Here is a 17,010-nt window from a genome sequence, read left to right on the forward strand (position 1 = left end):
TATTGCCCTGCTCCTTGTAGCGGGAGACAACATAAAGTAGCCACAAGATACCAAGCTAAGAGACTGAGGCGCAGAATATGTATTCTTCATGGAAAAGTGAAGTTTATCCTGAAAGACTGTGGAATGATAGTTAAGCCATGCAAGTAATTTGCTTATGTGAGATTTTTCCACACAAAAAACCAAAAAAAAGATAAGCTGAACACGACATCCTTGCTGAAAGTGAAGTAGAAAAAAATGAAAATGTGTGCTTTTATTAAGAGATGAGCATTGGACTGCTGTTGACCCAGCAGAACTCATAAAAATGAGAGAAAGACTCAGAAATAAAGATTCTGAAAATTCTGATGTTTTGCGTGAGAACAAATGGACAGCTAGATGCATTCCTACCACAGCATTCCTTCTTTCAAGTATGAGGAATATGAAATCTTGCCTAGAAATAATATGCTAGTCTAAGGGTAATTAATATCTAAGGTCTTTAAGGTAATTAATAACTAAGGTCTTTTGTGAAATAAGGACAGTGTTGACTTAGAAACAGATGTTTTACTTAACTGGTGACATACAAGAGAAATTGCACAAAAGCAAAGGGTTAACAATGAATAAAAATAGTTATTTCTGTTGCTCATCTCTGCTCATCCTGAACCATATAGCAATTATAAATTTGGCAAGATAAAGAGGTAAAATATATAATCTTAGGAGGCATTCACTCTTCTCATATCTTCATAATGTAAGGATTTATCTGCTGTTTATAACCAATGACCTCTAAAGTTTTTAAGTCTGCTTTGGAAATGTTCCCTTAAAAGACAAGTTGTTCATAATACTAGTCCAAAGGGAGACAGGCGACATTTTGTTCCTGCGTCTTGTCTCGGTGAGTGGAAAGCTTAACTGTTTGTATCTGTTCTCCCTGGACAGAGACCTTGTAAAGGCATCATGCACTGCTATCGTAGGTGCCCCAGCTGGCCTTTGAATGGATTTATTGTTACTAAATTTGGTTGAAAGCTAAGTGGAACAGGGAGTTGCCTGTTGTGGCCGATTGTGGAGGGCAGGGAGCAGACTGTCTGATAGTGCCTGAAGAGATGGGGGGGTCTCCCCTGATCGGAATGGCTCATGTCCATCTTCTGCCTGACCTCTCTGACAAAGTGACGATTTCACACATAGCCCTGAATGACCACCAGATAGCACCAATTTAAAGAACAAGTTTTCGGAATTTCCATTTCAGTTTTTAGTATTCATAAATGGTGCCATATTTTGAAATAATGAATCGCACAAAACATTTAAGCATTTTACAGGGTCAACATTTGGGAGCACTGTTCTCCTTTACTCACAGTGCTGCTGCCTGTGCTGTCCCATGCTGTCTTTGGTACCCCCTTCACACGCGCATTTCTTCGGGTCAGAGATGCTTCCCATAGTGACATTCAACATCCCACAGATGCACTCACCTCGTATAAGGACACGCTAGCCCATAGCTCTTCAATGATGTAAATCACTGATTTGAGAGTACATAGAAATAAGGATGGGAGCTCACAAGTGCTAGTCCAGATGCTGGCCCGGTTTCCCCAGCAACCTAGTCTGAAGAACCGTTTTGAAAACAGGAATTCCCTTCTTTTACCAGGACTAACTGAAGAAAACCTCATACATGCACCTTGCTCGCTTGTGGGGGGTGTCATCTGGGAGCTCTTCTGCATGTCAAATGCTTTGTACATTTCTATGGGAGTTTAACACGATTAAGGTTCCCTCGTAGTTAACTGCTGGTGGTTATACGTAATTTTCAGGGCGTGGCGGGGCTGGGAGGGGAGGTGGGGGCTCGCCGGGCGGGGTCTCTGTGCACTCTCCAGGGTGCTGAATCCGGTGCTCGCCATTGAACGTGCTCTGGAAGGGGATGAATCGAAGCGTGCTTTCAAAATACAAGCCGCTGCACTTTCCCCCTCTTGTCATTCCTATAAGCTGAGGACAGCCACAGGGACCGCAGTTGTGGGCAATACCATTGGGTGTATACAATGCTTTTATTATTTCCAGGCTGAAAACTGCATCCTTCAAACGAAGGCACTCTTTTCGTCAACAGATACTTTACATCGATATCCTTCTCAATCTTCCCTTTGGGTTGCATCTTTGCCACGTTGCCCAGTGCTTTGGCATGGAACATTTAATAGCATTATTGCACCATCCACTGCAACCAGCACTTCTTCCCTTTTCATTGCATGGAACAGCAGAGTTTGCCTGGATACAGTGGCTGGTTGGGGTGACAGAAGAAATGAATGAAACGGAATAAGCAAAAGGTGAAATAACATATAGTTGGTTTCAGTTTGGGATTGCTCTATGTCTGTTGCCAGTGTTTTTTATTTTAAAAGAGCTAGCTATTTTTTCCTGTCTTTATGGTCGAAGGTTGCTGAACAGCTTTTTAACCAGTCAAAAGCAGAATTAGACAGAGACTTCCAAAAGAAAATTTCACTCCATATGCTTACAATTTTGATGAAATTTCAAAGAATTAAAAGGATGGGTTTGGTGGGGACAGACAAACCGATCTCGAAGTTGCTACTAGTTCCCCCTATAATGATAATGTAAATTAATTCATTGCTATTTCCACCAGGTGGATAGAATTTGTTTAATTAGAGTCAGCATAACAACCATGTTTTGAAGTATAAAATCTAGCTTAGTTTATAGGAGACTGACATTTTCTTCACATCACAGCTGTTACTAATTTCAGGCATTTCTTGGAAGAAATTGCATTTTCTGTCCAGTAAGACATTTTATTTTCAGTTTGAACACAGAGGAAAAATCTGCATAACTGAAGGAATCAATCTTAATTTTCTACAGCAGTTCCATCATGGAATTGAGAGATTTACAGAATTGTTAGATGCTACCCTGGGTAAAGCAGTCGACCTTGTAGACTATCTATATTAATACTAAAATAATAGATCAGTGCCTACATGCATAAAAGGCAATTAGCACTTCAGCTCATTCCCCATGTGATAAAATGCTACAATGTATTTTACACGTCAAGCTTTTGGGAGTGAGTGGAAGCCCAGTGTCACACTCTGCTAACCAATATCATAGTCCACAAGTCCTGATAATTTTAATTTATCTTCAACATGTCCTTGCGAGGAAGAATAATGGTATTCACAGTGCACTTTACATGGATTGCAAAGTGCGCTACAGTCAACTGAACTATAACATATTTGCTAGAAAGGTATTACCACATCTTCAGTCAGCAGCTCAAAAATAAAAAGTGCAGAGAGTACTGTTAGTGTGAACTTGGGGCTCAAGCCTATACCCTGTTCCAAGATCCCTAATTACCCACAGTAAGCTTTGGTTTACAGTCCATTGTAAGACCATTGGCTCACCAGACTGGGAAGGTCAAGCAAAAAGCAGGGATTGGCATTTTCCCATTACAGCCAGCCTTGGCACAACCAGTTCAAGCCACACAGCATGGTGAATTTGTGCCCCAGCATGATTATTGCTAAAAAAAGACTCAGTAGCTAAACCAGAACGGTACATGGCACTCAGCAGGGTCTAATTTTTAGGGACCCGGTTCTGGAAGTGGAATTCACAAACCCAAAGCGGATGTTTAAGAGCACCGCATGCAGAAAGCTTAGGTCCTGAGAATGGAATTTGAAACGGACAGTGGAGTGCGGGAATGTTTCTCAAGTCTCACCTATTATTTACCATCCAAAATCTTTTCTAGCATGTGGGTTCCATATTATTCCTTTATGTTTCTTGCATGACTGATTAATGCTTTTCTTCTAAAATACAACCCCTGGAGGAGTCAGTGATGGTGCTATCCATGGAAAATGGGTTTGGTCCTGTTTTTAGGGTAGCCTCCTGAGAAGTATCTCCTTGTCAAAAAGGGTTCAAATCTCCATCTCAAAACCAGACATTTCGCTGTGCCTCCCCATCCTGGCCTTTCGGTTATAAATTATCCTGTTTGCTGTGCCTAGTGCTAAATACAGCGCTGTCAGTGTGGGGTGTGGGCTGCATCAGGCACGTCAGGATTAAACATGAGATGAGAAGTGAGCCCAGTCATAAAAGCCATACTTTTGTATATATGCAGTTGCAGGGCATTATATGCATATGTAATTTTACCAGTGAAAACTTCAGCAGTTAGACATTCCTGAAATCACGCATTTCCATTTCACATAAGTCATAAATTAGTTAGGTGACTAATTGCCTTTTGAGGGTTAGGCCCAAAGATGTGATATACTACATTTGGGGGTGTGTGAAGGAATGAGTTCATGTTTTCCACAGTTCAGTCTAATAAAATCCTAACATTAAATTATTATGTTTTCCTTGATCAAGAAATAGGAGTCAGATGCTATGAGTCCTATTTCTGCAGTGGCTTCAGACCTGCTGCTATTATGTTGCATTTCTATGTTTGCAATAAAGCTGGGTGCTACTTTTCCCTCAAAGTAAGCAGATTTTAAACCTTAAAATATCCAAGATAATTATAGTTAATTTTTTTTGGAAATGCTTTTTTCCTACATACTTTCGCTAGTTATTTAGAGCTTGAACAATTATATTCAGGAGAGGTCAGATGGGAGACCAGTCAACAATTTTTGCGTTTAGAAAATTACTGCCTGGAAAAGTTAATACAGCAGAGAAGGTATTAATTGATGCAGAAGGCATTTCAAGGAAGAAGCGTGAACAAAATCCTGGAGAAGGAGTTCTGTGGCTCCAATCAGGTATTATTCCTCCTCAATGGTTCACCTACAGCACTGTCTGGAATACTGTATTCAATTCTGTGTACAGTGTAAACAGAGAGCCACACAGCATCCAAGGACAACGTTCTGGCGGGGCTGATTTTTAGAGAATTAAAAATGTACAACTGATCAGAGTATATGTATCAGAAAAATAAAGGAGCTAAGAACGCTTTTTTTCAGTGGTATGGAAATATAACTGGGAAACTAAGAAAGTAACTTTCTGCGATAATCTTTCCAAGGAATGAGAGGACTCAGCCCCATGAACAATTATGATAAAAGTTGAAGACCATGTAAAATGGCAACATCCCCCCACTGCCACAACAAAAGATGAAGTGGTTACCTCCGTTTCATTCTCGGCCACATGACTGTGGAAAAGTGGGAAACAAATCATGTTCGTAATGCTGGCATTTCAGACAATAGTGTATTTTCTGTTACAAAAGGGAGAAAAAGAGAAATAGCAGTATTCACTTTCTCCTTCCTGATTAGAAAGTTCAACAATAAAATGAGGAATTTGATGCTGGAATGGTTATGTTTGGGATTCTCTTCCTCCCAAATTAGTAAAAAAAAAAAAAAAAAAAAAAAAAAGAGCAGTAGTTCAGAAAGGCAACAACAATAGAGAACCCTGATTTTCCATTACTTAATGTAACATAATGAAGTGCTGCTTTTGGTTTTGCCAAAACTTCAATGGAAAAAAAACAAAAAAACTGAAGCTGCCCGTTTAGACTTACTCAATATGAAAGGCTGCTGCAGAGCCTCCAGCTAGCTACAAGCAACACCTAATTCAAATTTTTAAAAGAGGTGAAGTAAGGAAATGCCACTCTTAACCCATTGCAATTAAGTGTATGCAGATAAGAAAAGGACTGGGAGGTAAAGGAGGACGATCCTCAGCAAAATTAAGTTGTTGCTTGTGATTGCTAGTTTTGACAACAGGAAGAAGCACAAGTAACTCCTCTCTGAAATCGTCAAAACTGCTCCCCAGTTCTTTCTCTGCCTTTTGCAAGGGCAGCCATATAAGGCAGATAAAAGGGAGGGACCCTGCCTTACTCAGGGTGGGACTTGATAAGCTGGGAGCAGAGCTGGGCAGCAGCTCCTTCCCCTGCACCTATCCAGGGAGTCTGCTGTATGGAGCTGAGGGAGCGGCAACGAGAAGGAGCAGAAGGACATGTGGTGAGAGAAGGTAGGTACTGTTTGCCAGCTGGTTTCAGGTTTTTCTGTGCTTTATGTCTGACTGTGTGGGACCCCCTGTTTTGATTAAGCAGGCCAGCAAGTGTTTCAGGTAGCTCTGTTTGCAACTGCTGGGTAGCCAACCTTTGCTACAAGCACTTGCCTAGGTAGTCTCAGCCCCCTAAAATGAATGATATGGAGGGAGTGTACTTCTGATAGGTTTCTTATGTTCTTGTAGATTGGCTTGGATGAAAGTCTTTGTGTTTTAACTTTATTGTTTGGTCCCTACAGCTTTTCAGTGTTAAGAGAACTGATGAGGGAAAGGGAGTATTTCTCTATCTGCTGTAGGACTAATGTAGAAATGCATCAGTCTGCCTAACTGTGAACAGTGTTAAGAAATGAGCATGTTGTAACAAATCCAGTACTGCATGTAAACATTTTGTGGAATAACTTAGAGGGCTCTGTTCAGGTGTACTACAATGGTAGTTCATCCGTTACACATGAGGGTCTTTAAGCAACACCAAAAAATAAGCTTTATTTAGAAAGAGGGGGTAAAGGCTGAAATTCTCTCTCTAAATTACTCTATTCTGCTGAGGCTAAAGTAACTCAAAATGTGGGTGTGAGCCTCTTCTGACAGCGGAGCAGTCAGCTGCAACTCCTAGGCGTGTGGGATTTATATTGTGAATAACAGTACATTACGATATGACATTACAGACATAATTTTGACATTAACATTAGCAGTGCTTTGAAGTTAAAGTCACCTCTTATGATACTTCTAATATTCTCATATTTTCATCATATTTTCATATTTTCATTTTAGCTAAGCATTTTAAATAAGGAAGCTTTTCATGGTAGTGTGTAAGAAATGAGGCAGCACAAAAAATGACACTTCAGAAAGCTGCTCTCAGTCTCACAAAATGATTAATATTGCTGTTAAGTATCTATGTATTAGCAGCAATTTAAGTCTGCCCCATGAAATATATATTGATCTATAAGAGCCTTGTTTTTAATTCTGTTTTCTCTAGGTACTTGCTTGAGAGTAGCCAAGTTATCAGCAAACATTAAATGGCTTGAAGAAAATCAGGAATCAGGCCAGGAGTTTTTGATCTTCTCCCTTCTAACAATATTAACCTCCTAGTGACAGTTACCATTAACGGCATCCTCCTTTTTACACTTGAGAAAAATTGTTCCTGAGTACTGTGGGCTGCAAGATCAGATCCCATGAGGTGACTGAAATAATTTATTCAAGTCTTAAAATCTTTCTGTAACATTGACAGCCTAGATAAGATCTCTTGAGGTGTAGATGTTGAAGTTCAAATCCTCAATCTAGTGTGTTTCGGGCAACAGCAAGTTTATAACTTCCAGGAAATTTTCACAGTTCCCCTTCTAATCAGGACACTTCAAGAACTGCTCAACTTAAAATAATATCATAGGATCATCTCTCAGGACAACTCTGCTGCTGTTGCACGATTTAAATGGTTTTAGGCTTCCTTCTTAACAAATGTAACTTTGAACTGTAATTTTCTTCCTTCCTACAGAAGTCTTAACATCTTCCCTTTCCTGGCCTCCTGTTACTTCTGGTGCCTAGCATGTGTCATTGTCTAATACATTTTTTCTGATTTAATTTCAGAGGCTGTGGGTGACAGCAGGTGACAGGCTGACAGCTCACACTTGTGTCACAGAGAAGCTCCGTGATAACAGCAGAAAGTCATCTTATCAGCTGCTGGAGAACACCCTGGGCAGGGAGGACATACTGTACCTCCTTCATGATTTTAAATATTGATCAGGGTTAGTAATACTTGTGCGTTGTTACAGAATGTCCTGTGATAGCGGAGAAACTGTTGGGCACCAGATGTATAACCACTGTGGACAGGTTCAAGGCTCCTCTTCCCGGCTTAGCAGTCTGAATGGAAATAGGAAATCTGCAGCGTTGCTGGAAGTCAGGGGGAACCTAAGCAATATGCAGTATTCTTCCGTGGCGCTGGATCCAGAAACGCCGGTGAATAATGGATCCGGGATTCCCCGTAACCCTGAGGAAGGCACAAAGGCTGCAGCCTTGACAGAAAGTGAAGTCCGCAGGACCTGTACAACAAAGTGTTTCCATAGCCATTATTTAACTAAAACTAGTACGCAGAGAGACGTCTACAACTTCCTGGAGAGGCCCAGTGGATGGAAGTGTTTTATCTATCATTTTACTGTGTAAGTACCTATGCTTTCACATAATCTTTGGTGTAAGAAAAATCTGAAACTGTCCACTTAATCAGGCAGAAATCATAGTACTTGAGCTCCCAGGCTGAAAACCTGTTGCATGAGTAATCCCATTGAAAGCAGTGGAGAAGCCAGTTTCTCAAAGGATCAGCCACTATATCCATTAACATTTCCAGAGGAGGGCTTTTTATTCTTCACTTGATATTTGTCTTCAAAGATGCACACTGTATATTTGATATTTCTGAGGGGAAGTCCTATATGCTCGTGGCAGTTTTTATTGCTGCCTTAGCTGCTTTACATTGCTCCAGCTTCAGACGCTGTAGTTTTTAGCATGAGATGTGGAAAGTTCAGCTGTGATCAGATACGTCACATTTTTATAAGTCCGTTTTGCTCATGCTGAAGTGCCAAAACAAGTAATTTGTTGGACAAACATATAGTCATAACATTACTAATTTGAATTAATTTACAGTTGTGAACACATGAGTATAAAGTCTTTCATTATGCCATGTATGTAGTACATGCAAGGAGGAAATTAAGGCTTCCATTTACCCTTGTAAAACAGTGGTTAATATATTAATACAGCTGCTACTGTTTTCTTTTAGCTGCTTATGGTATCTGTCAGGTTTAGCAGGACCTCAATTACTATTTTGAATACTGCTTAAAAGAATGATAATTTGTCATCTTAGCTGTAGAAAAGGCCCAGTTGTGCTCTCACTGAGGCAAGAGGAAGTTTTACTGGCTATAGTGAATGTAAACTGAGCCCAAAGTCCTTGCTTTTATTATAAAATTAGCATATGTCCTGAAGAAATGCAGAGTTTTGAAATTATTCTGTTTGTCTCAGATGAACTTTTCTATGGCCTGACTACATTTTGGAAAAACTATTATCACTTACTGCAGTCAGGAACTGCCCAGAGAAAGATATGGTAATTATAAGAATGAATCATAATGCTTCTATCTGACATAAAATAGATGGTCTTATTACTATTTGCTTCCTTTCATCCCTCAAAATCATATACGGATTTTTTTTTTAAAAGGATTTTTTGATTCATGAAATTTTGCCAAGTAAAAGGATAGGGCCTCTTTCAAGGACTATGCTTATAGTATATAATAATTCCTAAGGCTTAAACAGATGTAATTTGTGTAGATTTAAATATGTGAATAGTCATGATTTAAGCCTATTTGAGGTTAGGACTTATTAATTTTGCTAAAATGCATTTGTTTCATCTGTGTTGCTTTTACCTCAGACTAAGGTTGACCTTCAATATGTACTTACGTTCTGCAGTAGGCATTTAAAAAAAAAAAAAAAATTAAAATATATATACACACACACCCCCCTGCCATACTAGAAAATTGGATGAAATATTAGTATTACTAGCAGAAAACTCTTCTTTTTTTTTTTTAACAGTACAAGTGTTCCTAACTTAAATGAAAGAATATGTGAATTGACCTCTTTTTAACAGCTTTTCCTTTGAGATTGCTTGAAAACAAAACTTCTAAACATAGTTTTTGGCCAGCATTTTGTCCTAAGTATATTTGTCCTAATAATTATTGCAATAACTACATGGTGTGTTCATTTATGTAACAAGTTTCTGGTTTGGAAAGAACATACTATACAACATTAAGTATCATTAAAGTTAAACATTGTTAAAGTAATAAAGTGCTAATCTAAAATATAATTAATTTTATAATGAGAATAAGCTGTAATTTATTTTAAAATAAGTTTCCCATGTTAGATCTGTGGTTTTGGGGTAATTTATGTAGAGTTGATCAGATGATGATGACTATTTTCATAACAAATCCAATCTTCCAAGTATGTAGCTGATATCTGTGTAGCGTGGGGGAGCTGGATATGCAGCATCCCTTCATTGTCCTTTCGGCCTTCATATGCCGCAAAGACCACAACTCATGTACAAACTTGTGGGAAGTTTCTATCCAAGAGGGACTGGAGTCTGTTCTGACCTGGAGCCAGTTCTGCTAGAAAGAACCTAACTTTCCAGAAAACAGGCAAAGTGAGGGAACAGCAAGTGCTCCAGCAGGTAACCTTCCTCCTGCATTCTGAAATTACCAAGATAATCTCATCTTGTGTAACATCTGTAGTGTGCCTGATACTTCAAGTTTCTTTTAAGGGAGTAAACTTAAGGAACTTTATAATGTGTGTTAGAAAAGGGAATTATTTTTGCCTAATTAAATCTGGAATTAGTGTTATTTTAGTGGAGTTATTCCAGGCTAAAATCATGGTTTCAAAACAACACGTTTGAAGGTGTGAGTGGGTTTGCTTGAGAATTCCCCCTCCCGGTCCTGAAAACCTTCTCACTTAGGTGATTTTCAGCTTCACTGGAAATGCCGTGAAATACTTAACTCCTGAAATCCCCAAGAACAGGGTAGAGGACAAGTTAGAGGTGAGGGACTGAGAAACAGCTGTGACATGCAATACCAATACATTGATCCCAACCAACCAGTTCTTGTGGCTATGTAAGAGCCTCAGGGTACTGGATATCAATATAAATTAGGGTCCAGCTGTTTGCCATATGGTCCTCAGTCCAGAAAAAGAAATGCGTGCCTGGCTTGAATTTGATTTCTAAGCTCAACTATGCACTTGTTTAAATCACACCCACATGTCAAGATATTGGGGTATAATCCTCATATTTTATCTTTTGAATGAGTACTACAATATGTATTGGTGATGAGTTATGTATGGTAATGAAGTTATTTGGCAAATCCACACATTTAAATCATTTAGTTGTGAGTGGAGCCTTATTCATGTGATGAGTTTACATTTCTGAAACATATATATTTAATTACAACTGGAATGGCTCAATTATAGTCTAGAATATTGTGTTCACATACATGTGAACTGAGTGGGGAGGGCTGAAGCCAGACAGTTTTCCTGATAATAAGATTATTGACCCCCATTTAGACACTAGGTAGCAATGATCATAAACCAAAAACAGGATCCAATGTCTGTGCTCAAAGTGCTAAAATGTCATTTTGGTGGGGAATGTTCCACTGCCAAGCCTTTGCAGGCCACCTTCGCCATAGGCAAAGGGTGGAGGTGGTCGGGCTTTTCTGCCATGTTTGTAGAGGCACAGAACCAGAAGTAGGAAGGTGCAACTCAAGCCCATTAAAAGAAAAGGATCACTCTCTGTGCACTCTCACACACACAAGTGGTGACTGATAACAGGAGAGCAGTATGGTTTCACCTGTGTTCAGGGAGAAGAGGTAACTGCTTGCTGTCCTATGTTAATTTGTTCTGAGTGTGAGTGATAGAGGCCACCTTGTGTCAGCCTAAGGCTGTGTCTACATCAGCTGAGCCCTGTGCTGCACAGCTGCACCAGCTCAGGTCCCAGCAAAAAAACAACTGAGTTTGTGCTGAGGCTAACTGGCCATATATCTCAGCAAGCAAGGTGGATCCATAGTACCTTTTACCCTCAGATACATCCTGTTGTTTTTACTCGCTGCAGTCCAACCTCCTTGTCTTCTCTTTTCCATTTTTCTGGAGCATCCAGTGACTTCTAATTTTGGTCTTTTCAGCTGCTGTTGGCTGGGTAGCTGATTTATTTTTAGCTAAAAGCCAGAAGCTTAGAGGGAACCCAGGGGGGTAGCACTTGGACTAAGAAGTGAGGAAGCAGAACAAATGGCTATGCTGAGTCTGGTGAAACAGGGCCAGAGGAGAACCTGGGACCAAGAGACAGAAAGCTAGATTGGATTGTCGTAGAAACTGAGACTGCTGAAACTGGAGGAAAAGCAATACAAGAGCAGGCTAGCTTGCGACAAAGAGAAGCAGACTTAAGCAGGAAGGACGAAGAAACAAGGACTAGCAGCTTTTGGAGATCAGAAGGCTGGATAGGCACAAGGAGCTGGAACTGCGGGACAGCTGAAAATGGTCAAGAAGCTCAGAGGGAGCCACTGGGAAGAAAAAGGGGTAGGAGATGACAGCTGGAAGCTAGGGGGAAGAGGGAGCGTGGAATTCATGACAGGAGAAGGAACCTTTCACCCGTAGGCAACTGGTTTGAATCTCGTCCAAGTCAATAGTGAAGAAGAAGTAATGACTGTGGGGAGATACAAAAGGAGCTGTTGGTCTCAGTCCAGTTCTTAGCGAACGGATGTCAGCATCACTGCTGGAGTTAGCACAGCTGGAAGGCTTGCTGGCAGTCAGCAGAGAAACCACAGGCTGGTTGAAAAGGGAGGCAAGTCTAAGGCAAGAGGGAGGCCCATGAGAGGGACTCTTAGATTGTGTTCTCAGGCCTGCCACTTTCTTGTCGTGTAACACTGTGAAAGTTTAAGTGAGAACTTGCAGCTGTTCCAGGTTACTTTGTGCTTGTTTGGCCACTTGTTAAATGAGTGTTAGACCTTGTTCTCATTTAAAAGTTAGACCAATCTTTATATCCCATAACTTCCCATGGGATGGGGTGAGCCGATCTAACAGCCCACTGCTAACAGACCACCTCCAGTTCTGCTCTCCTTATCTGCCCCATCCATTCAGTTTGCTCCTGCCAGCTCCTTGGACATCCTTGGATCACTGAGCCAGTTCAATTTATTAATCCAGCAGAAATGTAGCCCAGCAGGAAAAAGTGGATGGTCTTCTGTCAGGTTAGTAATACACATTCAGCGTCTTGAAGTACTATCCACTATTGTTCTCTTAGTGCTCCTAGTGGATTATAATCACCTGTTAAATTTCATATAAAATTGTATGAAATAATTGCAAAGTAACACTGCAAGTCATCTGGCAAGTACTGCAGACCACCTGGTTTGACTGTGAAACATTTCACAAATGCAGCGTTTGCCTAGCAACAAAGTCTGCTCTCCAGGCTCCCTTATGATTTATGGGGAAATAACTCCTCCAAACGGTGACTCAGAGAGAATAATGGCTATTTCTCTGAATCATTCCTATGGGATGCTGTCTGTCTTTCTCTTGACTGCATGGGAAAGATAGGAGAACATCCTCCCTAGAGTATGGTTTCACAAGAGCTGACATAATGGTTTACCAATACCAAAAGGGTAAGGTTTCCTCTCTCACCTTCCCTTCTTCTCTCCTGGCCACACGTTTCTCCTGCATAATGCGTGCTGCTTCTGGCACTCACTGTAGCCCTCCTAAGCTAAGTCAACTCACTGTAATGGCAGAAATCTAGCCCAGCAAGAAAGTAGTAGCTTTTGATACCTTAAGGGGTTACAGCATGTCAACAAATGGTCTGATGGTGCTGGAGCCAGTACTAACCAGTTGGCCAAGACTGGAATGGGACGAGGGAGAGCTTTCCTTTTTGCTACCAGAGAACTGTGGTGTTGGCTCAGTTGCATATGAAAACATGCCCTAATTTTGCTTTGTTACACCTCTTCTCCTTCATACTGACTCCCACAGCTTCTTTGTAGAGGCACACATGCGCACACACATACTTGTTCCTGGCAGCTTGTTGAAAAGAACTCATCTAAGGAATTACTGTTGAGTAATTTAAAAGTGTGTGCTCCTTACAAAAATATGGCAATATCAATAAAGTTGCTAACTTATAACTTTGGGAGGAAAGTACAGAAGATCAAGAACATGTTTGTAAAATTGTGGCTGGCCAGCTAAAATTTTTTTCCTTTAGAAAATATTCTATGTACCAAAGGCTGTGTCACCATAAGTAATACAAAAAGAGTTCAGATTATTGGAACAAATTAAAAATTGCAATCTTCTTTTATTATTGTTGCTCTTCAAACTTTTACTTCCCTCAACTTCATGTAAGAAATGCTGTAGTCATGCTCTGTTAATGCAACTGAAGAAGTTAAGAGCCACCATTCTGGCTGACACTCCATTTTTGTTTGGCATACAACTGCTGCTGATGTAAAGAACACTAAAAGGCAAAAATATAAGGGTCTAGTGGTTCCTTTTAATGACTGTGGGGCACGTGCCTGCATATCTTTTGGTTCTTCGGGTGTAGCAGCTCTCAGTTAGTGAAACTAAATATACATAGCAAGTAAGTTAGCATAGTATTCTCCTGCTTCTGTTTTTATCTGTAAATGGAGCCTATAGCCCGTTATTTATAACTCCCCCTCAAAGGGACCATCTAATTCCCATTTCTGTCCTTCCCACAATTATCTCTAGAATGCAAGAAGATACTTTGCTTTTTCCAATGATGTGATTGTAATATGACCAACATGAGCAACAACTAAAGTTCAGAGTAATTATAAGCACATGACTACTTTTGAGATTCTGGCTTTGACCTTGATGTCAAAGCTTAGGTCTGGACATGATGTACTTTCATAAGGGTAAGTTAGGGCTTATTATTATTGTTGGGTTCAGGGTGTTTCTTGCTAGCATAACAGTTTCTTATTTGGACATTTTATACAGAAATTGAACTGACAAGTTTTCCAATTTAGAACTACAGTAGCTACTTTTTGTCTATATACTAGCTACACAGAGGTACTAAGCTGATGTCTCGTCTATGATGATAAACTTCAGGTACCAGAAGATGAGCAGTATTAAAGGGAAGAAACTCAAGAACTATTAATTTACTAAAGTGGAAAGTTCTTCTTACTGCTTAAGGTTGCATGTTCAACTGGATGATATGGTGGAATGGCTTAAGTTGCTAATGGAAGTGCACTAATATTAAACAGAATTATCTTTAGGATTCGGTAAAGTCCCAAGATTGGGCTGTTCTAAAAATACATGGGGACAGTTATAAATTTTTATTTTAGCCTCTTTTCCTAAGGAAATGAGGTTTATGCAACCACACTGTCTGAGTGCGTCTGTCTCAAAGTGCCTTACCGAAAACTTTTGAGCCAGTTGGCAAGTTTCAACTAATATTGACAGAGGATGAGACATGTCAGAGACATTAAGTTTCTTCACGTTTTGTTAAAATAAGCAGTTGGGTAGAGGAGAAATGAATTAATAATGCCAAAAATGAAAACACTTCACTTTGAGCTCAATTAGATTGTTTGGCACCAAAGAATCTTTTCAGGAGAGAGATGTCACAAAAGTTCCTAAGGAAGAACTTTGATCTGAGTGTACTTTGCTTTAGGCACAGAATAACCTAACCACAGGGCACAAAGCCACAGGCTACGTAAGTTTTATTTTCATTTTTTGAAGTTATTGATGACTTTTTCCATCATTTATGTAAGAAATTCAATCTGTCTTATTCTAGAAGCTCAATTTTGTAATAGACTGTGCAATGAATATGCATTAATGTCCCCACAGGCTAATGTTGTTTCTATAGTGAAACCATTTGTTTCTATAGTGAAAACAAATACTGTAGTGTGGCGTTGATATGGTGCTATTGATGGAATTTGGTTACGCTTTTGTGGAAAAACGCTCTGTTCTTACAGAAACCAGCGAAATAAAAAGATATTCCTTGATGTCAACATTACAATTGCTCACTAACTTGTGGGCTCCACATGGTATCAAATTCAAGAAGAAAAGTGTTTCAGACGTCTTCATGATAATCAAGCTGGCATTAACTTAATTACTGGATGTATTTGCACAGCATCATTATATATACTTATTCTTTCCTTTTTTTTTTTGATACTGAACCTAGGAAACATTAATTAATGTGAGTACTTCAAAGAGATTGGTGTTACTTTGTAAATGGTGGTAGCAATTTCCTGTCCCTGTGGAGATGTGTCATAGATCACATGCTGAAACCTACTGATTTTTTTGTCTCACAGTCAAGGTCGATGATAAATGTATCAGAACCATGAACACTGATCATGAAGTCATGATAATGAACTGTTTCTGTCAATTTTAAAGAACTGATTAGGTCTCTTCTAGAAAGTCTTAGTGATACAGAATCAAAATGGAAGCTTGATTCCTGTGCCCAGGGAAGGAGAGGACATCCAGACATTCTGGTAACAAGACGTATGGAGATAAGAGCAAAACAGACAAACATAGCAGCACAGATGTTAGTGGAAGATACGTGCACTCAACTGAATTGGGGAGCTTAAATCCTAGGAATGGCAGGGCTCTGAAAAAAGGTTTCTGTAAGATCAGTGCGTCTGGCAATTGTAATGGATGTATGAATGTAATTTGTAAGTTCTGGACTAGCGCCAGCTAAACTCAGAAAAAGCAAAATCCAAATCTTAGTGCTCTTTAAAGAGCAGCAAATATGTCATGTTGTTAAATGCTTTGAAAATGTGAAGTGCTCATATAGGAGCTCAATAGGAGCTGTGGATGTTTTAAAAATAACATATGTTTGGGCAGTTGATTCAGAAAGCTGGTTTGAAGTGGGAGATCTTGTATGATGTATAGCTCGTGCTGTGATTTGAACAGCATTGGTATTAGCTATTGATTCAAACTGGTTTGTGATAATTTAGACATATGCAGGTGAAAGGTCTCAAGAAAAATACAGAATAGTAGTGTGTGTATTTGTAATTACTTTTTAAATTTTCTAGGTGTTGTAGAAATACTAGCTAGTTACTTCTGATTGGAGCCAGCCAGACAGCTTCATGTTACATGCAGTTGGGCTATCGGGCATTTCTGGATGCAACCTAGAATGAGCTGAAAAACCACCTGAAAACAGATATCTTGAGTATACCCATGCTATAGGTGGAATTTTCCTTTGGTTGAAGGCTTCAAATCCCTGAAAATATTTTATTCAGAGGCAAAGCAGAAAGTCAGATATGCACAAACTCCCTGCCAGGCAGGCTGCCTGTGAGTCCAAAGCTAGGGAAGCTTCCATTAAAACCTGTCTGATCTTCTCCAGTTCTGCTGAAACCAACACATTCCCAGACTACCTTCTAATTTTAACATATCGGTATTTTCAACAGAAAAATTGTTCCTTTACCAAAATTTCCAACTAACTCTAATTTGTGTATGATCACATATGTACAAGCACAAGACCTTTTGAGAAAACATCAAGCCTCAGGAGCCTGGAAGTAGATCTATGAGAGAACTGAGGGCCATCAAACTTGCCTACAAAGGCACCTGGACAACCTTCTCTTTATTACTTGGTCAGAATCTCCTTTGGATAATAAAAATATC

General features: G+C 39.7%; 1 protein-coding gene across 1 annotated transcript in view; it reads left to right on the plus strand.

Moving 5' to 3' along the window:
• Positions 1-7,668: 7,668 nt before the first annotated feature.
• LOC103917237 (potassium voltage-gated channel subfamily KQT member 1-like) overlaps positions 7,669-17,010 on the plus strand; it is a 531,450-nt gene continuing 522,108 nt past the window's right edge. The window contains exon 1 of the mRNA XM_009324351.1: positions 7,669-8,051. Coding sequence (XP_009322626.1) covers positions 7,669-8,051 — 383 coding nt within the window. The remainder of the gene's footprint in view (positions 8,052-17,010) is intronic.

This window comes from Pygoscelis adeliae, unplaced genomic scaffold (assembly GCF_000699105.1).
Source record: "Pygoscelis adeliae isolate BGI_AS28 unplaced genomic scaffold, ASM69910v1 Scaffold65, whole genome shotgun sequence".
NCBI classification, from domain to species: Eukaryota; Metazoa; Chordata; class Aves; order Sphenisciformes; family Spheniscidae; genus Pygoscelis; species Pygoscelis adeliae.